Source organism: Giraffa tippelskirchi, chromosome 2 (assembly GCF_054371585.1).
Source record: "Giraffa tippelskirchi isolate mGirTip1 chromosome 2, T2T-mGirTip1v1.2.pri, whole genome shotgun sequence".
Lineage (NCBI taxonomy): Eukaryota > Metazoa > Chordata > Mammalia > Artiodactyla > Giraffidae > Giraffa > Giraffa tippelskirchi.
Window position 1 is genome coordinate 191,243,392 of NC_137276.1, and position 27,587 is coordinate 191,270,978.

Genomic DNA, 27,587 nt, shown 5'->3' on the forward strand with positions numbered 1-27,587 from the left:
AAGGACACTTTGATCCCAACATCATGTGTTTCTACCTTTGCTGTAAGAACCACATCTATGTATTGCCATTGGACAACACACTATGCTAGTCAGAATTACCCTAAATGCATTATAGAAGCAATAACTGAACATCACAATTCAACCCCACCTTGAGAATAGTACATGATCATGCACCAGATGAGGGTGAGAGGTCAACCATAATTAAGAATCATACCAGGAGTTCTGGATAGGTTCCATATGGTTATATTAAGAGATTAGGTTTTCTTCACTTTGCCCTTGATGCTTTTCCAACAACTAAAATATGACATTAAAAAAAAGCCACTTCACAACATAAGTCAATAAAGCTGATTTGTATAGCTGAAAGAATGACTCTAAATATTCAAGTATTACATGGGGAATATATTTTTCACTAAATTTAGAGCAATTTGAAATGTCTTAAGAATGCTTTTTGCTCTGTTAAAGAATTCAAGGTTGTAAAGTTGAATAGCTTGACAGAAAAATTCAGGCAATTTATATGATGACTGATAGAAAAAAATCCATCTTATCTCAAATCAAGTCAAATTAAAATTAGACTTTAGGAATGACATAAATAAGGAACTCTGTTATGAGAGCTTCTAGTGAGGTTAGTTGTGAGCTTCTTGAAGACAGAGAATGTATATTATTTATCTTTGTCTTTCTTTTTTGTATTTGCAGGCACATGCAAAGCATACATAAGGTACAAAAATGAATAGGAAATGGCTCTTGATTTAATAGGGAATGGCTCTTGATTTAAAGAGCTTCCCTGGTGGCTCAGAGGGTAAAAGCGTCTGCCTGCAATACGGGAGATCCTGGTTCGATCCTTGGGTTGGGAAGATCCCCTGGAGAAGGAAATGGCAACCCTCTCCAGTACTCTTGCCTGGAAAATCCCATGGACGGAGAAGCCTGATAGGCTACAGTCCACGGGGTCACAAAGAGTCGGACACAGCTGAGCTACTTCACTTTCACTTGATTTAAAAAAAATTCCAGCCAAGGAATGACAGCTTATATCCCAAAGAAATCATATTTTTGTTTATGTTGCTATAGGTTATTGCCTTAAAAACTATATTCTAATAAATAGATCCATCGCTGATTGTTCATTCCCCTTTAGATTTGATCCAAATTGTAACACTGCACATTGATATACACATTTTACAACTTCTAAGTACCTGTTAACAGTTAATAATTTTCTTTCCAGCCCATTTAGCAAAGTTATAATCTTTAATATTTTTCATATTAAGGCTTTCAATCTGTCTTATGGTACATAAGCCAGGTTCTCATCATTTAAAATCTTTATTGGATCCATGCAAAACTGAAACAAAATATCTTTTTTGTCAATGCAGGCTTCTTAAAGAGATACTTCTATTTTTTATGCAAATAGTTGCTCTTCAGCAAATCTCTGCACATTTAAGGTAATCAAACTGACTGCATCATTTTGCCCCTCTATAGTGCCACATTAGGTCTACCATATGTTCATTAATCGATAAATCTATTTTAAAACACACATAACCCTCTGAAGTTAATGCATAATGATTTGTCAATAATTACAGTCTTCTGAAAATCAATCACATATTATTTTAAGGAGCAATATTATTAGTTAAAGGAGGGTGGAGAATTGGAGGTAAGAATAAAAAATAATCATGTAGAAAATTAGAAGTAGTGAGCAACCTGAATTAGAAAAGTAAAAACACTGAATGGGTAGAAAGGGAACTCAGTCCAAATTCTGAGCATGAAAAGGACTTGATGCCGTTATATCCCCATTTCAACACTTACTAGTTGTAGGGACCTGGTAAGTTATTAAACTTCTTTATATCTCAGTTTTCCAATCCATAGAATAGGCCTGATAATAGCACCCCCTTCAAAGGTTGTAAGTATATTAGTAGCCACAAATAATTAAATAGTATTTGAAGCCTAATTATAACTCAATAAATATGATCTGTTGTTATAAAATATAAACGTTAGAAGTTACCTTAAACTTCTATCACCAAAGTATGGATTTCTTTTATGACATGCTGAAAAAGCATCTAGCTAGCTTCAGCAAAAAGTCTTATGAGAGGTCTTCACTGTATCATAAGGTAGGACAATTTATATTCAAACAACCTAACTGCTAGAAAATTTTCCTTTCCTACTGATGTTTGCATTTAGATAGCTATGGCTGCCAACATTGAAAGTGTGTTATTGATTGAAAATTATTTCAAATTAAAGTCTCATATACTGGAATTCATCCTCCTCTGAGCAGACTCATAAATATGAAATCTGCCTCCTGCCTGATTAATTAACTTTTTATTAGTCCACCAGGGTCAGCTGGTCCTCTTTCTGCTTCATGCTTCACCATTAATAATCATCCCCAAATTTCTAGCGCCTGTTAATAATGATGTAGCTAATTTCATTCTTGGTAATTAAGTAGTCCAGATTGGGTTTCAACAAATAGACTGGATCAAACACAGTAGAGATTTTTTTTTAAAGGAGGAAAATCTATTTAAGAACAAAAAAAACATTTTACTCTACTTCAAATGCCTCCAAACTTTAGAACTAACAATTAATTTGTAATTAAAAAGGCATACATCATATTTCTACACCATTCAAATCAGTTACAGCTTATTATCCAAAATATAGCAAGCAGTATTGCTTACCTGTGGCAAAGAAAATTATTTGATTCTTTTCTTTTTGACTGGCAGGGAACATGCTATTCTTCCATATTTTGAAGTTATACATTCTTCATATATTTAATTAAATGTGTATTAGAAATTATGCATAAGACATTTTATGAGACACAAAGATACACAGGTTACAGTTCTTGACCTCAAGGAGCTAACAATTTAGTGAAGAATTAAGCCCTCACACAATAAAATATAGAAAGTCTGAGGAAAGAGTGATTATTTTTCACTGGACTGATCAAAAACACTTTAGGTGGGGTAGCATGTGAGCGGACTGACCATTTTGAATGTGATAGGTTTCTGAATATTTCAGCTGGAACTCACAGATGCAGCTTAGATATGATGAACAGTCAGAAAATTTCATGTATGAAGCATTTATATATTTTCCCAGGGTGTATGTGAACTAGAGGGAGATAGGACAGAAACGATGTCAATTTGGATTAGATGAGGAGAAGACTTGAATATTTGTTGAGAAATTCACATACTGTGCAGTAGAAAATATCTAATGATTTGTAGTTTTTAAGGGTATAGAAAGTTGAGTACAGAAAAATTAGTCAAATGAGGGCATGAAAAATAGATTAAGGAAGAAATTAGAAACACAATCTTGCACCTTAATTTTCAGGATCATTTCCCATCCATAAATTGTTACAGCTAACCAAATTGCTTATATATGAAAACATACCAAAAATAGCTAAATTTTATGGATGTTTTCAAAATAACTAAGCTATTAAATTTATTCATTTGTATCTATGTAACACGTTTTGTATAAACATGTAAGACAGAAGGTTCTAATTTGAAATACCATGATTCAATAATTTATACTTTGGTTAGTTAATGCTAATCATAATGATTTTTATGTGGTTATTTAAGTGATATAAATCTAGTCCATTGTTACTACTTTTGGTAAATAATAGTGTACAGATCTGGCTTTTGTGCTATAAAAGTGCTTCAGGTAGCTTACAGTGGAAAACTAAATTTACATTTTGTTAAAATTTAATGTATAATTAATCTTTTAGGGGAAAAGAATTGAATTGTTTATATGCTGACTGTATATTAAGTCTCCTGGATCATCTAAATAACCATTAAGGCAATGGAAGAGGTAAATTACATGTAAAGTCCCAGTTTTCTTTCAAAAACTGGCTTTAAGCTATGGGTTCTCCTACCTTCTGACAGCTTCACAAGTTCTCTTATAGTATATAAGTAAAATGTTTAATTTAACTGCAATATAGCAGGATATATCTTATTTTGGTTTCAAAAATGAACCTAAAAAAGTATTTTTTGTTTCTGTAAAATACATTTGAATATCAGATAAATAATGGTGGTGTTTTAAATAAAAACAAATGTTTTATTTCTTATCATTATTTATTTTTAACAATGTAGGTATGATTTTCACAGATTTTGTTAATATTGAATCAAATATGGTTTTTCAAGCAGTTTGTAAGAATATGGGTAACATTATTGGCTATGTAAATAACTTTTCAATTTTAATTCTCCTATTTTCTTTGTTGAAAGAAGCACATTTTTCTCCAGAAAAATGAGCTCAGAAATAAAAACAAATATGAGGCAGATAAAATTTTCTGTTGTTTCATCCATATAAGCCAAAAAGGCCTGTACTTGACTAGTGTATATGTGTGTGTGTGTGTGAGTTTGATACTTTGGAGCATAACACGGATTTTATATTAACTTTGAGAAAATTCTTACAGTAGAAAGCTTGTAATTAACACCTATCTATCCTTCACCTATCTTTCAAAAAGATCCACATGGAATATCGTATGTTCTTATTTCTTACTACCGATTCTGTATTTTATTGTGATTTGTTAAATCTATTCCAAAAAGATGGGGAGGGTTCAATTACAGTGCCTAATAAAAAGACCTGTACATAATAACCATTCAATAAATGCTGTTAGTGAAACTATTATTTTAAATATTTGGCTATATGTAATTAGTCCTAAGAGAGACTGGCAGATATATGAAATGTTAGTATCAAAACATAAAAGGTTTTCCTTTTGTAACTAAATATGACTTTCTACCCACTTATCCATAGATATCAATGGATTCTCTCTCTCTTCCTGTACAACATATATACTGAGGTTGCTCTATAGACTTAGGGAAAGGGGATCCCAGTAGCTATAGCTCAGAGAGGCTCTTTTTATAGCGCCACCAGTCATATTAGTACTCTTTCAACATGCTGGTCAGTTTCCACTCGTATATTCTGACTCTAGAAAAAAATCCAACCACTGGTCTAAAACAGCAAGAGGAATCATGGTGATAGCTCTTGCACTGTGTAGAGCACAAGTAATTAATTAAAAACATTATGATTTTGAAAGGAATTATTTCTTATTTTATATGGCTGTCTCATTAGTTTTTAGTAAACTAAATGTTGAATAAAGTAAAATAGATATGGCTAAAGAGGATTACATTGTAAACTACTTTATTTTACTTACTTCAAAAAATGTGAACCTGTATCAAATGCTGCTGCTGCTGCTAAGTCGCTTCAGTCATGTCCAACTCTGTGCGACCCCATAGACGGCAGCCCACCAGGCTCCCCCATCCCTGGGATTCTTCAGACAAGAACACTGGAGTGGGTTGCCATTTCCTTCTCCAATGCATGAAACTGAAAAGTGAAAGTGAAGTCGTTCAGTCGTGTCCGACTCTTAGCGACCCCATGGACTGCAGCCCACCAGGCTCCTCTGTCCATGGGATTTTCCAGGCAAGAGTACTGGAGTGGGGTGCTTTTGCCTTCTCTGTGTGTCAAATGAGAGAGTAACTAATTTCACCTCCCCACTTCACATCCGATCTCTAAGCATTATAAAGTCACTTAATTAAACAGAATACACAAGAGAGAACTTAAAAAGTAAGTTGACATTACAATAGTTCAGACAGTACTAAAGAAAAACAAAAACTATCAAGATTTAAAGATGCCCTAGGAGAGTGTATAGAGAAAATGACTGATGCTGTCAGTTGGGATTCATATCATTATATTCCTAAATTTATAGTAAACCTAACCATACCCTACTATGACATTATTCACTGAAATTCTCTTCTGGATATAAACAGCATGCTTTGAAAATGCAATTTAAAGCTAACCAGATAAAAAATGATCCTTTAAATGATTTTCCTTCAGGCTGTAAATTGACTTGGGAGTCACTCTATGTGCCCAAAATCCAGGTTTACACAAACATATTTTTCCAGACTCGTCTCAAACACTCTGTCTCTTCAGGGGTAGAATAAAAGTCACTTTCATGACATTTACAAGTCAGTAATTCAGAACATGACTTTTGCTGTCTGCTGCTGTCAAGTGTATCTAAGGTTTTAATCCTGCACCTCCACTTATTGATTATAAGATTTGGATAAAGCTACTTTAGTTTCTAAAATGAGTTATAATCTTGTCAGAATTAAAAAGATAATTTGTTTAAAGTACTCACTTTTCGGGAGTGATAAACTGGGGGAACTGTGATCTAATTAGTGGTCTTACCATTAGCATTTTATAATCAAACAGAAGGACTTGGCAGGATGCTAGAGTAGTTAAGAGTACAGGCCTTGGAAGAAGATATCCTTCACTTTCTAATTGTAGCTTAGCTTTCTTACCAGCCATGTGAATCTGGGCAAACTGCTCAATTTCTCTAGGCTTCTGACTTCTCATAAGTAAAGTTAGGAAAATAATACTGGTCTTATTGGATGTTGAAATGTTTAAATAAGATAACACATGTAAAATACTGTACATCATTTTTGGCACCTATGAGAGGCTCAACAAATGGTAGCTATTATTATTGTTATAGAATTTTTATAATTCTTATATAAGAATTTTTATAATAAATTTGCTATTATTGAATTCTTATACAAACATAGGTATTTTAACAATGATAGAAACTTGTTTTTATTGTAATTAAATTGTTAGATATTTTCCACTGAAGTACATAGCAAAAACCATGTATATCATCCTTACAAAGATAGCAATGTGATGGATCTCCAAAATAATAATAATAAAAAAAAATCAATGGTGGAGATGGGTTTAGAATGAACAAGGCATTTAATGCCATGTTACATGACTTTGGAACACTTTACTTTCCTTATCTCTCATTTAGGTTTTTAATATATTGAGGCTATGAATTTGAGCTTCTAATCAAGCCCATGCACCTATATTTAAACTTAAGTGCATTTCAGTGGAGTTTGTCTCTTGACCACTGTTTTTATTGATCTAATATAAGGGAGTTGGTGATGGACAGGGAGCCCTGGCGTCTGCGGTCCATGGGGTAGCAAAGAGTCGGATACGACTGAGTGACTGAACTGAACTGAATTGAACAAGCCAAAGCTGCAGAATTTTGAACTAACTGCTAAAATCATTTGCTCATGGCTTTATTCTCTTCCAAGTATTCATTAGTATCATGTTATGATGCCAAGATTGGTGAACAGTTAGGCAAACACCATCCATTGAGACTCTGTTATTATCTGAGTGATGAATTCTGCATAAAGAGACATATTTGGCTACATTACAATTGTGATAGAGCAAGGCATTTCACAGAAATATTTAACGATAGCCCCAACACATTAAGTGAAATGACTATGAGTATTTACATGAATAGAATTCTTCTTAGTGAGACTATTCAAAATTTGGGATATTAGATTTTCAGCTACCAGGACAGACTGAAACCACACTTAAATTAACAACTTACTTTACACTTTTGTATGAAACTTACTTTCATCTCCTGTTTCAAATTCAAACTTCTGACTGTAGCCACTGTATCCTGTTGCAGTCCTCACTCGGATATGAAAAATGTACTTGGTGGATGGCTTGAGACCTGTGATGATGACACTGGGGGCCTTGGACCTCGTGGAGGAGTAGGTGAGTTGCTCATGCTCCTGGGGACAAAGAAAAGAAGAGAAAGGGAATGGAGCAGTTATTCTACTTTTACCTGGAGACACTGCAAAATTAAGCTGAGGAATTATGCTCTATCAAAAATATTGATTAAAAAGTGGTACAAGCATGGCTTTCCATAATTTGGCATTTAGTTATTTATCAATTATGATGTATATGATATGGTCTTGATTTGGAAATTTATTGAGAATGATGGTTATCTTATATAAACTGCATTTGTATTTTTTGGCAATTTGGATTTCTGACCCAACTCTAAGGAATGGTGGTGACGTGAGAGCACGTGTACACAGAATGGCAACTGCATCTTAAACAAATGGGCACATTAGGTCAGACCACACCAGCAGAGTGCAAGGAGCAAGGGTGGGAGAATTCAAGTACCCGCTACTCACTTCTACCCGCAGGTAGTGCCAAAATGCCGGCGCTATCCGTGGGTAGACCTGTGGGTAAAAGGAAAAATAAATTAATTGTTTTTTAAAGTCTGAAATCTTTTATCCCAACTCAATTGCCCTGTTCTGAAACTCAGTGATTCCCCAGTAGTAATACTGAAGTTAATGCAACTTAAGACATAAAACGGTGAAAATTTTCTTTTGAGGGAGAATTGACTCTTCTGAAAAAATACCACAGTTTATTTTGTAAAGATGTACAAGATACATGATTGTGAGGTAGATTTTACACAGTCTGTCCACGAGGGAGCATTGAAGACAGAGAACAGTACAAAAGACAGCGCACCTGAGAAATCAAGCAGGACTGGAGGCTTGGCTCTTGGTCACCTGCAGTTAACTGACTCTCTCTCCTCACTAACAGGAACCTCAGCTAACTGAATGCCCTAGTCACTCAGGGTCTCATAAGTGGTTTGTCTTGTCCACAACCTCAGAACAATTTACTTGTGCCTTTAAGAAACTGTCTACAATATGCTGGTGCTGGGAACACATTAAAAACTCAATTCTATTTTTGTATAGTGTTACTGTTCAATAACTTTATGGTGTTCCAATAGGGTAACTGAAAAAAAAAAATATGAACAACTCTTCTAAATTCATAGGTCAAATTAGGCCACCAGGTCCTTGAATTAATTCTCTACTATTCTCATTGCAATATATCTAGAGATTCTCAGAGATAGAAATAACTTTCAAGATCATTAATTCAATCACTCATTTGATGCTTATATTCGATCTGTAATATTCCATCAAGATCCCATTTAGCCTTTGCCTGAAAACATTCATTGTCCAGGAGACCTTCCAGATTAACAAACAAAGTTATAAAATATATACATACAGAATGTATCAAACTGCATTTATTGGCCAGTGATGCTACAAGATTTGTAAATATGAAAATAATTTCCCTTATGCTACTTTTGAAAAAATTCCTTATCTTAAAAGTCATTTTTAAACTTTATGGCCATATTTGTCAGAACTTTACATGCTACATGGTTATTCTCTGTCTAGCTGAGGAACTGCATTTGTCATCTACACTCCAAATAGAACTGTTTATTAAACACAGAGTACAGAGATAAATGAGTTAACAATAGCAACACTTTAAGTAAAAGGACAAAACAGATAAACTGCAACTTATATTTATCCCTAGGTCCCTTCTAAATTAGAAAGTAAATAAATATCTGCCTGCTATAAAATCCAAGAAAATAAAGTCTATAAAATCATCAATGGCAGTGATTATCTGCTAAGGCCTTAAAGAAGAAGCTTTCTAAGATCAAGATCTTAATAATTAGGGGGGTTAACATCCATACTGTGGAGAAAAAAAGTTTTCCCGGTGGCACAATGGTAAAGAATCCATCTGCAAATGCAGAAGATGCAAGAGATGTGGGTTCAATCCCTGGGCCAGGAAGATCTCCTGGAGAAGGAAACGGCAACCCACTCCAGTATTCTTGCCTGGGAAATCCAAGGACAGAGGAGCCTGGTGGGCTACAGTCCACAGGGTGGCAAAGAGTCTGACATGACTGAGCAAATGAGCATGCACTACTGGAAGAGAAGATCCTGTTTCTGGTAGAAGTTTGGAAAAACTTTTGGATGACTGTTCATTCTTAAATAGAAGAGGAGAATATTTCACCTTTCAAAGAATTTTCTGCAACATAAGAGTTATGGTGTATTCTGAGTAGCATTTCACAATAAGTAATTATGATTGAGAGAATTTTAAATCTCTGAAAAAGGAATTCAGTCTTATCCTTAGAGAGAAGATACAGAGACAAATTGAAAAATTTACTTAGAATGGCCCCATAATAATAATACAAAAATATAGTAAAGTGAAGTGAATTGAAAGTCGCTCAGTCGTGTCCGACTCTTTGCGACCCCATGGACTGTAGTCCATGGAATTCTCCAGGCCAGAATATTGGAGTGGGTAGCCATTCCCTTCTCCAGGGGATCTTCCCAACCCAGGGATCAAACCAAGGGCTCCCAAATTGCAGGTGGATTCTTTACCAGCTGAGCCACAAGGGAAGCCCAAGAATACTGGAGTGGGTAGCCTATCCCTTCTCCCGCGGATCTTCTGGACCCAGTAATCAAACCAGGGTCTCCTGAATTGTAGGCGGATTCTTTATCAACTGAGCTATGAAGGAAGCCCCGGGAAGCCCCCACAAAAACATAACTTAATAGTAATTTATTACTCAGTAAAGTTACCAGGAGCAAAGGATTCCTTTTGAAAATAGGTTTTAGCATATCTACAGTTACACAGAAGTATGTCTATAACTGCATCCCTGGAATAAAAATCACTAAGTAGGAAGTATGCTCACATGGATCCTCTGCCTGAATCACAGCATCACAGGGCTACTGCTCTGCCCTACATCTTGCCTCCTCTGAGCATGCCAAGGAAAGGAGCACAGAGAGCAGTCACGAGAGTTCCTCCTTCCAGGGCACGCGGCCCTCTCTCCTCCTGGTGTTTCCAAGCTCTTGGGAAACCAAGTTAGCACTTGTCCATGACAAGCGTAGGGCACTACTGTCCCAGGGTAATTTTGCTTAATTCCCTTTCTGTGATACAGCAACTCCAGTTCAAGGTAGCTGTGAGCAGGTAGAGACGGTGCTTTGCCACAGATCCAGGAGGGCTCAGTTCTGAACATGCCTGAATAGGGGATGTATGAGAGTTTTTCTAGAGTTTGTACAATATGGAATTGCTATTTGTATGATACTTATGTCTTCAACTTTGCTAGGTAATATATTCCAGTGTCCATAATACTATCTTATAAGCTCTTCATCCTTGCTAAATCCGTAATAAAGTCTTCTCGTTCTTAATATTATTCAATTTTAGTACTTGTTTTATTGATCAAGCTTTCCAGAGGCTTGAACCAACTTTTGGCTTTATCTCTCTATCGGTCTTTGCTTTCTATTTCATTTAATATCTTATCTTAATATAAAGTATTTTCTTTCTTCTTTCTTTGTATTAATTATGTTGTCTTCTAACTTCTTACATTTCATGTGTAACTCACTAATTGTCAGTATATCTTTTCAAATACAGTGTAAGTCTATGTAAGTCTACAAATTTCTCTCTAAGTATTGCACTACTGTACTTTATAAGTTTCCATGATATATTATTAACCAGTTCTAAGCATTTACTACTTTCCATAAATATACTATTTTTTAATCTTTGTGGCCGATCCAGGGTTATTATTTGCACACTTTTAAGGGTCAAAATGGGTTGTCAGGCAGTAAATAAATGATATTAAATGAAGCTCCAAAGGCATAACCCCATGGGTTGCAAAGTACACTGGGCTGTGGTAAGATAATGCTGGCAGTCTTATGTACTAATGCTTATTGGCTGAACATGAAACAGTTTTTGCACTATTTCCCCTTGGATGAGCATGACTAATAGTATCAATTGTGGGACAAAACATTTAGTAGCAATGCACTTAATGTAATGATATGTATATCATTCCCTAAAATAAATGTGTATACCATTTCTAGTTTATATATTGGTATTCACATATACTGAAAACAAAGTCCGAACTAAACAGTGTGAATACAGGGCATTTACTGTCAAACAGAATACGCATCTATTATTCTCTAGAGACGCAGACATTTATTTAAGGTCCTCTTCTCAAGGGCAGATCCTGCAGCTTAGACTCAAGATTGCCCCTTTCCAGCTTCTGAGAATCTAGTTTTCCTGGGAGTCTAATCTTATTGTCACACTGAATCTTTCATTTACCTAAAACGCTCTAAGCTTTATCTATATACAAGTCAACTTTTCATGGTCACTAACAGGGATATTCTTACTAGAGTCTGGACTCTCTTAGCATTCAATCTGAAACCTAATTAGTGAAAAGAAAATAGGCTCAGGTGTCTAGTCACTATGGGTGTATCTTTCTGTAACCAAAGGTAATGTGATCTGTATCAACAGAAAGCTGCATGTAAATAATTCTGGGTTGGAATTCTGTCCTGGGCTCAATTTGGTTTCGGCTTCCATTATGTACCTTGGTAAGTCACCTTCAGGACATTCATTTGCTCATACAGAAAATTCATTAATTCCACTGACGTTAATTGAATGCTCACTAGGGTAAGGCTCTAGGGCACTATAGTAGATTTGGCTTACATAATTATCAAAGTTCTACCTAAGCAATTATATTCTGTAATTTTTATGTCAGAAATATAAGCCTTCTCTCCTCTGCTGTGACTGATTCTCATCATGCCTCACCTTACTCTCTTGGGTTTCCCAGTCTCACTTATGGAAGTAGATTCAATAGGCCCATAAAGTGGTCACTTTTTAACTGGTTTGCTTTCTCTTAAAGTCTTTGGCTGATCACACATACACACACATACACTCATGCACACACAAAGTCTTTGGGTCTAAACGGAGTTCTATAAGATCTTTTTTTCTTAAATTTTAAACTAATTTGATTATACATGTGGTTAAAAGCTATGTTGTAGAGATTTTGCTACAGACATATAGATCTAGATATATACCAGCAGTCATAAGGTAACAACCATGATTTGTGCAATGCTTTACAATTTTCAAGGTATTTTCACACACGTTCTTTATGTAATACTCATAATAATCTTATGGCAAGAATAACTAGTAATATTTTTGGTCTCACTTAGCATATGATGGAACAGGTCCAGAAGGAATAAGTCACTTACTAAAGCAAGTCACATAACTAGTCAGTGGCTTCTGTTCAAGTTGTGATTTTTCACTGTCCCCAAATCAGGCAGATACATGTAGCACAAAAATGCTTATAAATTAGACTTTGAGCCAAGGTTATTTTTACACACTTTATGTTCTTAATTATTCAATCACTAGAAATAACTTTAAATTTAAGATGGACTGTGAAGCAGGACATGAGTTTGAGTAAACTCCTGGAGTTGGTGATGGACAGGGAGGCCTGGAGTGCTGCAGTCCATGGGGTCTCAAAGAGTTGGACACGACTGAGTGACTGAACTGAACTGAAGTGTGAACCAGATAGTAATGATTTGATGGCATTAGAATACTTTTAAATAAAAGTCACTCAGTGGCAGCAAGAATTCTCAACATTGAAAATTTCAAGTAGTAATATCAAAGATAAAGTTATTTTCTATTAAGTTTAATGTATCTAATCATTCTGCTTTATTTTTTTTTCTATTTTGATATTATGTCATATGGACAGATTCCATGAAATTCCAAGGGGGTTACATTAATAATTCACCCAATTAAAAGCATATTATTCTTATTTGGGGCTGGGAATAGAATTTGCCTGATAACATCCAGGAGATTCTTCTAGAACTTTTGATGTATGATGGTACCCTGCATGGCTTTATACACAGAACAGCACTAAGAGGACAGATTAAAGCACTGTTGGATTTTCCTTTATACTTTCAAGTCATGCCAAGTTTAAGTCATCAGGAATAGGGAAGAGTACTATTAAAAATTAGCACTTTACTACCACAATCATTATTTTTTTAATATCAATGTCCTAATCAAGCCAATGGTAAGGTTCCTGTTCTGCTGGGTAGAAGACTGAAGTGATAGATTCCTAAGAAAATTAAAAAAAAAAGTGGATATCAATAGCTCTGCTAGGGGTCCTCTAAGTCAGTGGTCTCCAACCTCTTTGGCACCTGGGACTGGCTTCATGGAGGACAATTTTTTTTTGGACTTAGGTGTAGGGGATGGAGTGTGCAACCTCGATCCCTCACATGTGCAATTCATAGTAGAATCTGTGCTCTTATGACAATCTAATAGTCTAATAATCTAATGCCACTGCTGATCTTCAGGCAGTAATGTGAGTGATGGAGAGTGGCTGCAAATGTAGATGAAGCTTTGCTTGCTAACCCACTGCTCACCTCCTGCTGTGTGGCCTGCTTTCTAACAGGTCAGGGACCAGCAGCAGTTCTTGGCCTGAGGGTTGGGGACCCCTAGCTTAAGTTATTTTTTGTCACTTGTCTCTTTCCATTTTTGTGTCTGTCTCTTTCACTCCGCATCTCTGTCTCTCTGTCTCTGTCTCTCTCTCTCTCTCTCTCTCTCTCTCTCACACACACACACACACACACACACAATCCATCAACAAATTCATGATAGAAGACTGTTGAAATGTCTCCACAATAATCTTCTCAAAACTAAACAAATCAAAACCACATTTAGAACATGATCTGCAGCAGGATATTTTTCCTGACAAAGAAAGAACTGCATAGCCTAGAAACATAAAGTTTAAAAGGTTATCAAAGAATCTTGTTGTCTAAACAATGGTATAAACAAATCTGAAAATATTTTACTTGAATTAAAAGAAATTATTTCACATGACCTCCAGTTAAACGAAAGCATGTGTACTAGATTCTGTCAGAGTTTAATAATTATTTTCCAAAGAAGAGAGATACTGAATTTGGTGGCTTTTATTTTAAAGGTCATTATTACAAGAATGAATCTTATATGGGGGTAGGTACTTATTGTACCCTGGCTGAAAGATTTCTTAAGATTTTTCATATTTTTACTTTGATGTTGTAATTTCCTGATTACTAATGTGGATTCCCATGTGCTGTTGAAGTTGAAACAAATATATTAGTTTCTGGCAAGGACAGCTTCCCTAAACTTAATACATGGATGGGCACTGTGCTTGGTTCTTCAGCTGGTTTTGAATTTAATGAGAGTGAGATCTTTATTGCTCTTTGAGAGTCACCAACTCCCAGGGCACTGCAGTTGCAGGGTTTGTAAAATAGAGCATCAGAATGAGCTGTGTGAGTCCAGGCACTGAAGTTATATTGTGTCTGTAAGATAGACACAATTATAAAAGAGCTTATAGTTCCAAAAAGTCATTCATTTCCATTCTTGTATCAGTTTATTTGATTCACTCCAAAGAAGTATTAATCTATTTCTTTTTTAAGAGCTCTTTAGAGAGAGAATCTTATTCTATTCTAGGCAAACCATATGGTACACAGGCTCTTCCTAAAGTGTAAGTTAATTGTCTTACTAAACGTTAAAAACAACATTTCTTTTTAATATGTGGAAAATGACTCTCCTAATGACTGAGCTGTAATAAGCCATTATTGTCTCTCTGCTAATTATGACTGTCTACCTAGAAATCCATAGAAGATTAACTGAAAAAATTTAGAACTAATAAGTCAGTTCAGTTCAGTTCAGTCGCTCAGTAAAACCACTAGTCCATTCAGGTATGATCAAATCCCTTATGAATATACAGTAGAAGTGACAAATAGATTTAAGGGACTAGATCTGATAGACAGAGTGCCTGATGAACTATGGACAGAGGTTCGTGACATTGTACAGGAGACAGGGATCAAGACCATCCCAATGGAAAAGAAATGCAAAAAAGCAACATGGCTGTCTGAGGAGGCCTTACAGATAGCTGGGAGGAGAAGAGAAGCAAAAAGCAAAGGAGAAAAGGAAAGATATTCCCATTCAGATGGGAATACCCAAAGAATAGCAAGGAGAGATAAGAAAGCATTTCTCAGTGATCCATGCAAAGAAACAGAGGAAAACAACAGATTGGGAAAGACTAGAGATCTCTTCAAGAAAATTAGAGATACCAAAGAAACATTTCATGCAAAGACAGGCTCGATAAAGGACAGAAATGGTATGGACCTAACAGAAGCAGAAGATATTAAGAAGAGGCGGCAAAAATACACAGAAGAACTGTACACAAAAGATCTTCACGACCCAGATAATCATGATGGTGTGATCACTCACCTAGAGCCAGACATCCTGGAATGTGAAGTCAAGTGGGCCTTAGAAAGCATCACTACGAACAAAGCTAGTGGAGGTGATGGAATTCCAGTTGAGCTATTTCAAATACTGAAAGATGATGCTGTGAAAGTGCTGCACTCGATATGCCAGCAAGTTTGGGAAACTCAGCAGTGGCCACAGGACTGCAAAAGGTCAGTTTTTGTTCCAATCCTAAAGAAAGGCAATGCCATAGAATGCTCAAATTACCGCACAATTGCACTCATCTCACATGCTAGTAAAGTAATGCTCAAAATTCTCCAAGTCAGGCTTCAGCAATACGTGAACTGTGAACTTCCAGATCTTCAAGCTGGTTTTAGAAAACGCAGAGGAACCAGAGATCAAATTGTCAATATCCGCTGGATCATCGAAAAAGCAAGAGAGTTCCAGAAAAACATCTATTTCTGCTTTATTGACTATGCCAAAGCCTTTGACTGTGTGGATCACAATAAACTGTGGACAATTCTGAAAGAGATGGGAATACCAGACCATCTGACCTGTCTCTTGAGAAACCTGTATGCAGGTCAGGAAGCAACAGTTAGAACTGGACATGGAACAACAGACTGGTTCTAGATAGGAAAAGGAGTATGTCAAGGCTGTATATTGTCACCCTGCTTATTTAACTTATATACAGAGAACATCATGAGAAATGCTGGGCTGCAAGAAACACAAGCTGGAATCAAGATTGCCGGGAGAAATATCAATAACCTCAGATATGCAGATGACACCACCCTTATGTCTGAAAGTAAAGAGGAACTAAAGAGCCTCTTGCTGAAAGTGAAAGAGGAGAGTGAAAAAGTTGGCTTAAAGCTCAACGTTCAGAAAACTGAGATCATGGCATCTGGTCCCATCACGTCATGGGAAATAGATGGGAAAACAGTGGAAACAGTGTCAGACTTTATTTTTTTGGGCTCCAAAATCACTGCTGATGGTGACTGCAGCCATGAAATTAAAAGACGCTTACTCCTTGGAAGGAAGGTTATGGTCAACCTAGATAGCATATTGAAAAGCAGAGACATTACTTGGCCAACAAAAGTCCATCTAGTCAAGGCTATGGTTTTTCCAGCGGTCATGTATGGATGTAAGAGTTGGATGGTGAAGAAAGCTGAGCGCTGAAGAATTGATGCTTTTGAACTGTGTGTTGGAGAATACTCTTGAGAGTCCCATGGACTGCAAGGAAATCCAATCAATCTATCTTAAAGGAGATCAATCATGGGTGCTCATTGGAAGGACTGATGTTGAAGCTGAAACTCCAATACTTTGGCCACCTCATGCGAAGAGTTGACTCATTGGAAAAGACCCTAATGCTGGGAAGGATTGGGGGCAGGAGGAGAAGGGGACGACAGAGGATGTGATGGTTGGATGGCATCACTGACTCGATGGAGATGGGTTTGGGTAGACTCCGGGAGTTGGTGATGGACAGGGAGGCCTGGCGTGCTGCAGTTCATGGGGTCTTATCAGTTACTTTCTTATACACTAGCAATGCCCAGTAAAATTGTATTTTAAAATATTCCTTCTACCATAGCAACAAAAACCTTATATTTTATGACAAGAAATATGCAAGACCTATATGAGTAAATCTGTAAATGCTTGCTTTATAAAAAAGCAAGTCCCTTATTTATCTTGTCTTATTTCAATGCAGAGATCTTCTGTAGAATACCACATAGCAACAGTAAAAGCAGCAGCCTGATTTTCTCTTTTCTTGAATGGATTAGTTGTTGATGCATAACTGTTAAATACAATTGCGTTTGATTTTAGGTTTTTAATAGGTATTGAGGTGAGAACTTTTCTTCTTTTTTGCTTACACTATAATTTTGTTTGTATTATGCTTTTAAAATGTGAAATGAGTATTAAATGTTATAAAACAATTTATCTGTATTTGCAAAAGTAATTATACATTTTTTGCTTTAATGCAGTATATACTTATGAGTATCTTTGCATTCCTAAGATAATCCCTACTTGTTAACATCTGGTTATAATATAATTCTAAAATTTTTATTGCAGTCTTTGATTCAATTTGAAAATATTTCAAACAGAGTTTTTATACCTCTTTTTAAATGATCTTGGCCTAGAGTATTCTTATTTTTTCCTTTTTATTATCAATATTTGGTTATACTATTTGAGTTAGGCTATATTTAAGAGAATATATTATGAAACTTTTTTCATTTTTTAATGTGCTAGAATAATTGATATAACATGGTAATTATCTGTTCCTTGAAACCTCAATTGGGATAGATCATTTCAGGGACAGATATTTGGCCATGTTTTAAAATTATTTTATCCTATATTCAGATATTCTTCCTATTCATTTTTGTTAATCAACAGAAAATTATCCATTACATTTATAGATCTAAATTTACAATTAGGCTTGACTTATCATTGAAAATCTCTTTCATAAATATTGTTTTCCTCCTTCCTGTCAAGCTTGCTTACTTTATCAGTCTTCAAAAACACTGGATTTTGATTTTATAAATTAAATACACTTTTCTTGATTTAGTTTCATTAATTTTTTATTTTACACTTATTCATCTCTTCTTTCTCATCTTTTTCTGCATGGGTCATATACAAAGTTTGGATATATATGTATCTTGACATCATTCACTTTAAAATAGTTTGTAATTTAAGTCTATTACTCTTTGGTGGCTCAGACAGTAGAGAATCAGCCTGTAATGAGGGAAGCCTGGGTTTGATCCCTGGGTTGGGAAGATCTCCTGGAGAAGGAAAAGGCAATGAACTCCGTATTCTTGCCTGGAGAATTCCATGGATAGAGGAGCCTGGTAGGCTATAGTCCATGGGGTCACAAAGAGTCGAACATGACAGTGCAACTTTCACTTCACTTCACTCTTTAATATATATTATTTAAGATAATATTCTCAATTTTCAAACAAACAGATCGGGGGTGGCATGGGGAAATTAAACTTTTTTTCTTTTGTTACATAATATTCAAGAAATGATTCAAAGAATGACAGAATAATTTTATACTATCTGGTTCCTTCCTCTCGTTATTTCAATGTGTATCAATATATACCCCTAAGTAGGTGGCAATAGCCTCAAAAATGTGATATCAGTTCCTTCAAAGAACAAAATAAAAAAGCAAAGGAGTGTTGGATGCATAGATAGTGTTTAATATTAATACATATCTACTGACTGACATCTGCAAAGGAATACCTAGCCATCATTTAACATATGGTGCAGCTCTGGTCACATGCCATTGGGAACTGGACTACTAGAATTGTGCTCCAATGCGGAAGCACAAATTGGGGTGGCTTCCAGCTCACACGATTCTCCGGAGACCAGATCTAAGTTAGCCCCACAATCAGGGGAAAATGGGGCTGGTGCCCAACAAAGATGATTGCCTCAAATATAAAAGAAAGCATAAATGCTTATGGATTTCTTCTCCAATGATACTTAATTCATAATGAGAAGTAGAGAGAGAGAATTATATTGAATAACCTCAGCTTTTCTGATTGCTGCACTCCTGAGTCTAGAACATTCTACTCTGCCTGGGATTAGACATTTTTACATCCTTAAGTAATCATCAGAGTTGTTTCTTTTTTGCTGGTAACCAAAAGAGTTGCTTTCTTTTCTTACATTCATTTAAGTATACAAGATGGAATTCTTAACTTGAGGAGAAAAAGAGTTAACAAGCTAGTTGGTGGGGTTTACTAAATTAGTGGGTAAGGTGTATTTCTTTTTTAATTTTTAAGTAAAAATTGGCAACTGCTATGACAAAATTACAAATTAAGTGTGAATAAAAAAATATAGAAGGAGGTATTCTAAGTACACAACTACTTTCTGACTGCACTTTCAGAGAAGTATCATTTAGTATACCACAGCTATAATTTACTATAATCAACTCTTGATTACCCCAGTAATCCAAAACAGGAGATAACTCTAAATCACTTTTAAAGCATTCATGACTTTTTTCTTATATTCCATCTAATGTTCACCTAAAATGAAAATTAAAATGCATTCCTTGAACATTAAATGTTGAGCAATAGTAGACATAGTAGTAAAGTACACCTGATGGGAGAAGTATATTGATCAAGAACTAAGCATTAAAGTTGATTTTCAGAAAACAGTTAACTTATAAGCAGATAATTAATTGCTTGAAATAGTGGCTAAATTTACTTTTAGGGAACAATGACTAAGTTATTACAATGTGACCTTTACAAAATACTGGTGCTAGAATGAGACCAATGGAATCCTAATTGTAGTTAGTCTATGAGAACTGAGATGATTATACCATCTCAAAGGATTAAGCTTATTGTAAGAAAAATATATAAAGTATTTATGTATTTTAATATATTTGTATATATATAAATTTATATATTTATATAAATACATATATATTTATATATGTGTTATAATATATAATATAAAACCCTTTTACAGGTCCAGCAGATGTGTTTAGCAGTATTTCTTTCTTTTAGGAACTGTTATAAATAGGCAGTTCATTTAAAATAGGGCAATGATAGGCTTATGCCTTGAAGTAATTCTGCAGATGCTGTGACACGTCTTTTTAAAAATTTTGTATGTGTTTTACTTGCCTGTTAACCACTATATTCTCATTGCTTAAAATATAATATTTCTAGCATACTGTAAGCTTTCATGACACATTGGCCAAATATATTGAACAATTGATGAATTAATTGCTCTATATGTATAGCTTTTAAATTATACATATTGTTATAGCAATTTAAAATTAGTTTGAATAAATTAATGATATTTCAAATGAGAGATGAGAAAAAGTTGTTTTACTGGCTTATGGTACTTCCATAACCAAAACACAATAATATTACGTCAGTAGAGCTGACTTGTCTTCTTCATAACTTTGTGGAGAAGAGTCGATATTTTACTTGTCAAAAAATATTTTGCAAAACAATATGCTTGAAAACCTGAGAATTGTGCTGGAATATATTTTAATACTTATGTATATATTAATATTTCTTCAATTTTAACTTTCCCATCTGTATTCATGTAACCTACCCTTGTATAGTTTTTCTTTCTGTGCTCTGTTGTGTGTGTGTTAATTGCTCAATCATATCCAACCCTTTGCAACTCCACAGACCGTAGTCCACCAGGTTCCTCTGTCCATGTGAATCTCCAGGCAAGAATGCTGGAGTGGATTGCCAGTTCCTTCTCCAGGTGATTCTGTGCTCTATTACTCTATAAATATACTGGCTTTTAAGTATAAATTTAGAAATTCAATGTTTAAAGCTGGATACCATGATTTTCTTAAAAGTATATCATAGACAACACTTGAAATTTATCATTCTTTCTTAAGGCTTGAGTAATTTATAAGAATTTTAAAACTATGCATGAATTTGGTGATAATATTAATAACATATGTAGAAAAAAGAGGGAATATATATGTAGAACAAAACATTTTAAAAAATTCATATTTACTGATGTATTGAGGATGGATAAAATTATTTTATCTAAAAGGTGAGAAATTGAAAAGAAATTTTTATATTCACTATATGAATATTTGACAATTATGCTAAGTTTAGACATATTTTAGAAAAGTTTTCAAATATCTGCTGATATCAGTAGTTATCAGTAATATCAGTGATACTAAGGTAGCTATTGGAGAAGGAACTGGCAACCCACTCCAGTGTTCTTGCCTAGAGAATCCCAGGGACGGGGGAGCCTGGTGGCTGTCATCTATGAGGTCACACAGAGTCGGACACGACTGAAGCGACTTAGCAGCAGCAGCAGCAGCAAGGTACTATATAAAAGTTCATTATGAAGCAATTTTATCATAAAATTAAGATTAGTTATCAATAAATGCCACTGAGAAGAAAAAAAACCACAGTAAGAGTCTTTGGAAGCATTACTACACATATGTTGACTTCTTCAAATGTAAACAGTATTCCAAATGTCAAACTGAATGTTTTCAAAGTTAAACTATTGGAAGAACAAGGCTGAATGGAGTGACACAAAATGAGAAAAGCAACATATGCATGCTGCTTTGATTAATTCTTCCTAGTTGTGGAATGTGGATTAAAAAAATTAAGCTAGATACAATAACATGGTTTTCAGAGAAGAAAAATATAGAGTACAGAGAATGTACATAGTTAATTTTTTTTCACAATAGTGTTAACTGGATTATCTGATAGATAAGAAGTACAAAGACTAGGAGAGAACAAGTCTTTGAAAATGAAATAACTGGACAGTAAACACAAGTGACAGGACTCCAAAACTATCACTTCATTGCTAGTTATTCTGACAGAATTAAAGTGAATAATAAATAAGAATAAAAAAGAAGATAGAATTCCACTAGAGTGAAATTTCCAGTAGAATACAAAGAAAAAAAATGCTCTGTGGAAAAGTCTCCACGGAAAAATGTCTTCTCTGAGTATCGTGTAAATCTTAACATTTGTCCAAAGCAGCTGCATAACATGGTGACATAAGAGCTGCTTCTTGCATTGAAAAGGAGGCAGAAATTCATTTAAATGTACAAGCATGAGAATGCCTTAGTCTCACCTAGAATAGGAAGAAAACGCTTTCCTATTTATTTTTCATTTTTATTTTGAAAAGATTTATTTTTCACTTTTATCTTTCCATTTAAATGTATATTGTTGTTATGATGAGACTTTAATTTTTTTTTTATATTTGTTGATGGGTCTTAATTGTGATTGGATGACAGATATATTTGTTTTGTTCAAAACTGAAAAAAAAATATCTGTTAAGATCAATGCACAAAGCTACAAAGCATAATTTAGGTTTCAAGGAACGTTGTCCCCCTCCCTTAAGGAGAGATTTTAAACCTTCTTTGTAAGTGATATCACCGTGACTTGAAAGTCATCCCATTATGCTCTAAATAACTCAATATTTTCAGTTAGTGATCTAAGGCAGTCATTGTCTTTTAATTTCCTTAGAGGACCAATGATATTAAGATGTGTATCAGATGAATGCTTCAAGGTTTATACTCAAACACAACAAAGTATAGGTTTATCAAGATATTGTGACTGGAAACTGAGTGATATCCCATGACTGTCATTAACGACAGAAAATTATTAATATAATATTAATAAACAGATTGCAGTAATTTGTAGCTTCCCACAGATCACACATACACACACAAACACATACATGGTTCTTTTAGTTCCAGTGCTGGTGTTTGAATCCAAAGAAACATATTGAGATAATGTGGAGATAACTACAGATGGTGTTAAAGGCAAGAAAAGGAATTCAAGACAAAGCAAGCTCATTTTCCAGAAATATTATTTTAAGCTGCCTCATTATCAAACAATGGATATATATAATTTATTTACTCCACATATAAACTAGTTTTGAAATCAGATCAGAGGAAATTGTCTATGATGAATCAATAAGTTAAATTTAGGGTAAATTAAAATATAATCTGGGTCAATTGAAGAAGTCTTTGTTCTTTGGTCATGGTCACAGATGTTGCCCATTTTAAGTATTCATCAGTTGGTACTTGGGTTGGTGGTACTACTAATTGATTCTTTTTCATTGCAACTGCAGAAATTGCCTTACTTTCAAGAATGGATAATCTGATCCTATAATTCTGTTTTATTTGCAGTGACCACATTGGCACAACCCAATGTATAGTCCAGATTCAAAGAACTGAAAGACTTTTTTTGTGATAGTTTTCTGTTTTTCTTTCTTTTTGCTTTACTTTTCTAAGTTAATTGGTATTTTAACCCTTCAGTATCTCCATATACAATTATTAAAATAGTTTTAAACTTCTAGAATTTCATACACATTCAACATTAATAAATTGCTTTGTCCATACTGAAAAATATTTATTTTTAAATTAGTACAAACTAGAAACAAAGCATGTAATATTATATAGGTATAAAATAAAGTAGTATAGCAAATTAAAGACAGTAGCAAATTCTTTTACACTCTTCTCATTGAAAAGTCAGATTTTTGCCCCTCACTCCTTGAATCTGGTCTAGCCTATGACTGATTTGATCAATAAAATAGTGTAGGAGTGAGCAATTTCAGTTACTTGCCCAGTCTCTAAGAAAACTGGCAATTTTCACATTTGGCTTGGAGCTCTGCATTGCAATCTAAGAAGTATGACTAACCTGGGCCTGTCAAACTGTGGAGAATTCCAGAATAGCCACTTGGGGGAGCCCTGGAGAGAGAGCTGGTGAGGTGGGGGAGGACAGAGGGAGGTGGTGGGAGAGGGAATGATGAAGAGACCCTAAGCATGGCCATTCTTGAGGTGTTCCAGCCCCTAACCTATTTTCTATCATCCCAGCTGGGGTCCCAGAAATTGTGGAGCAGCTCCTGCTGTGTCCTGTTCAAATTATAAGGTCCATAGATTCATGAGATGCTATACTTATTGTTATTTTTAAGCCACTACATTTTTTAGGGTACTGTTGTTATGCAGTAATAGGTAACTGGAACAAGCAGACTGACCATTAACCTGTATCTCATAGATCTCAATCAAATATGGAATTCTCGATCTAATATGGGATTCTATTGTTTTGTCACTAGATTGGGTGACGGTATTTTGAAGATTCTCTTTTAGCACATAAAACTTAATCAACTTCTAATTATCTGATTCTTTTGAGCTGAAATTTGGAGATACAGTGCTCTCTTTCTGTGACTCAAGGACAGGTGAATGTAAACATGTCATAATATTACTGATCCACAGCACATTCAGATAAAAAATAAACATAAAAACCTCAGCTTCATTCACCTCACAATATTGCTGTGATGCATCAAATAAGAATGCATATGAAAGTGTATTCTGAACTGCAATATCCTCTTCAAATATAAGATAGAATGGTTATTTTGCTATTGATATTATTAAATAGATGTATATGTAGTTGGTGGAAACATCTGTCACTTACAGTAAGACATATTTTAATAATCAATTGTATTCTGAGTGTATCGATGGGAACTGCATTGGTTATTTAGTAGATCACTTAGAACTACAGAAACTTTTCTCTTTTAGTCCCATGTCAATAGAGTTAGTAGAATAAATCAGCTGAATGCCCAGGAGTCAGATGCCTTATGTGATTAGCAGTGCAGTTGAGATCTATGGGTGATAATAACACCAATGTCTAGAAATTTCTTCAGATGACAGATCCTCCTTTAGAGTTAGTTACTTGGGCCTCAAGTCAGTTACTTGCAACTGTGGGCATGATCAGTTGACTAGTTGTTAATGTAGCTCTCACTGGTACAATAGCATCATTTTGAGATTAAAAATAGTGATTTGTAATAATCCTTAATGTGCCATGTTTCAGGAGCTATGAGGCCCTGTGTGTTTGTCACACCTATTCGCCATGTTACAGATAGAAGAGAGCAATAAAAACCTTAGCCACTGTACTAACCAACAACCGAACTAAGTCTTCAGAAAGACAAAAATATGTAGCTGTTAAATATGCTACGGTAAAAATGTTATGATGCATAATTCACTAAAAATTAAGAAAATTACCACAAGGTTGTTGGTAGCAGCAGACCTAATAGTTATACATATTTGGGCAAATTAGAAAGATTTCATCCATCTACCTGCTGTGATTTACCCCACAAAATCACAAGAATCAAGGGACATATAGAAATAATGAATGCATGGATTGCCTTTTTTAAATGTCCTTGTGTTATATAGAAGGATGAAACATAGGTTCTGGGAACAATTTGCCTTTGCCAACTGAAACTTAGCCAAAAACAATTTATATTGCATTCAACCATGAAGGACTGCAGAATACTTCCTCAGCTAAAGCTTGTGCTAAGTCACTTCAGTCCAGTCTGACTCTGCGACCTAAAACTTAACATGTTCTAATTATAGACAATGATTTTCTATTACTAAAGGCTTAAGGAGTATCTAAGTTAACTCTAATATCCTCACTCACATTTTCAATCATTTTGTGGAAATAATGATATTTCTAATAGTATTTAAGTCATTAGCTCTATATGTGTGTGTGTGTGTGTGTGTGTGTGTGTGTGTGTGTATCCCAGGTGGCGCTAGTGATAAAAGAATCTGCCAGCTAATGCAGGAGATGAAAGAGGCGCAGGTTCAATCCCTGGGTTGGGAAAATACCCTGAAGAAGAAAATGGCAACTCACTCCAGGATGCTTGCCTGGAGATTCCCATAGACAGAGGAGCCTGGTGGGCTAAGTCTGTGGGGTCACAAAAAGTTGGACATGACTGGAGAGATTTAGCTTCAACAACACACACATACACACACACACACATAAATACATATATATATGTATATATATATATTAACATAAACTTGTCTTTTTCAACATACATAAATTGAGACAAAGTTTCAATGTAAAACAGCTAAACAAACTCAAATAGTGTCCACCAAGAAAGTTAAAAACATTAAAGAAAATCAACTTTTCCTATATTAGAACTTGAATGATAATGAAATTTTCTAATTTTCCAGTGATATTCTCAAGTAAGTGGGCAGATGTCTATTCTTATTTATTTTCCTCTGAAAATATTAGATCAGTGTGGATTCTACAAGGTCATTGTAAATACATGATTTTAAAACACAGTCAATTTCTGTAGCAACATAAATGTTTTTTATGAGCAGCAGGTGTATTCTTTGAAAGACTGTAAAGCTATTAACAGCCCAGTAAGGAGTACATAATAATAGGCTGTTAACTCAGTCTCCCTTACAAGAGAATTGAGGAAGGACATTTTAAACCATTAAGATAAAGGCATTTTCAAAAGTAGCCAATATGAATGCCTTAGGAAGAGAGATTCATTTAAACTTTAACTCATTAAAACAATGAATTTAGTCTTCTTGATTTTAATATACTCATCCAAAAGAATTAATTACTCTGGGTAAAAATAAAATAGTAATTTTGAAAGCAAATATGTTTTAGTGATGATATGTATTTGGAAATGAATTCCAAGTTAATTTATTTTTTGCAAGTTTCAGAATTTGAGGCTTATTCTAACATAAATCTATAATACCTAGCACAGTTCAGTTCAGTTCAGTTCAGTCGCTCAGTCGTGTATGACTCTTTGCAGCCCCATGGACTGCAGCATGCCAGGCCTCCCTGTCCAGCACCAACTCCAGGAGTTTACTCAAACTCATGTCCATCGAGTCGGTGATGCCATCCAACCATCTCATCCTCTGTCATCCCCTTCTCCTCCTGCCCTCAATCTTTCCCAGCATCAGGGTCTTTTCAAATGAGTCAGTTCTTCGGATCAGGTGGCCAAAGTATTGGAGTTTCAGCCTCAGCATCAGTCCTTCCAGTGAATATTCAAGACTGACTTCCTTTAGGATGGACTGGTTGGATCTCCTCGCAGTCCAAGGGACTCAAGAGTATTCTCCAACACCACAGTTCAAAAGTATCAATTCTTTGATGCTATACTTTCTTTATAGTCTAACTCTCACATCCATACATGACTACTGGAAAAACCATAGCTTTGACTAGATGGACCTTTGTTGGCAAAGTAATGTCTCTGCTTTTTAATATGCTGTCTAGGTTGGTCATAACTTTTCTTCCAAGGAGCAAGCGTCTTTTAATTTCATGGCTGCATTCACCATCTGCACAGGTATCTGCTATCTAAGAATTTGGTAAGCCTATTTGAATGAGTGAATGAATCATGTAGTAAGACAGTTTATATATTGTTGACATTTCAGTTGCTCACTTTGGAAAAATTATTTATGATGACATCCAGGAGGACATCTCTAGGTATCAGTTTCAAAGTCAGAGAGACTTTGGTTTTATTAGTTTATTGTAGCTATTTTCTCTAATAGTTGCCTACTTATTAAATCATTTATAAAATTTTTTAAATCTAAAAGGAATAAGGCTCTCAAAAATGTTTCTCATTACAGATTATCGGGGAGTAGAACATTTTACAATGCTTGATAAACTATATCTACTTTTTTGGATTTCTTTCATGTTTGAATAAGAATTTTATAATGAATTATTTAATTTGATTTAGATATT

The 27,587-nt window shown here is 34.9% G+C and overlaps 1 protein-coding gene across 2 annotated transcripts in view; it reads right to left on the reverse strand.

Annotated features, from left to right (window-relative positions):
* Nucleotides 1-27,587, reverse strand: part of EPHA6 (EPH receptor A6) — a 946,574-nt gene that overhangs the window by 325,047 nt on the left and 593,940 nt on the right. Inside the window, exons 7-8 of one of the 2 annotated variants that reach the window (XM_081572572.1) lie at nucleotides 7,938-7,985; nucleotides 7,370-7,532 (exon numbers count right to left, since the gene is read on the reverse strand). In XM_081572572.1, coding sequence (XP_081428698.1) covers nucleotides 7,370-7,532; nucleotides 7,938-7,985 — 211 coding nt within the window. The remainder of the gene's footprint in view (nucleotides 1-7,369; nucleotides 7,533-7,937; nucleotides 7,986-27,587) is intronic. The other variant, XM_081572573.1, reaches the window with a different exon arrangement.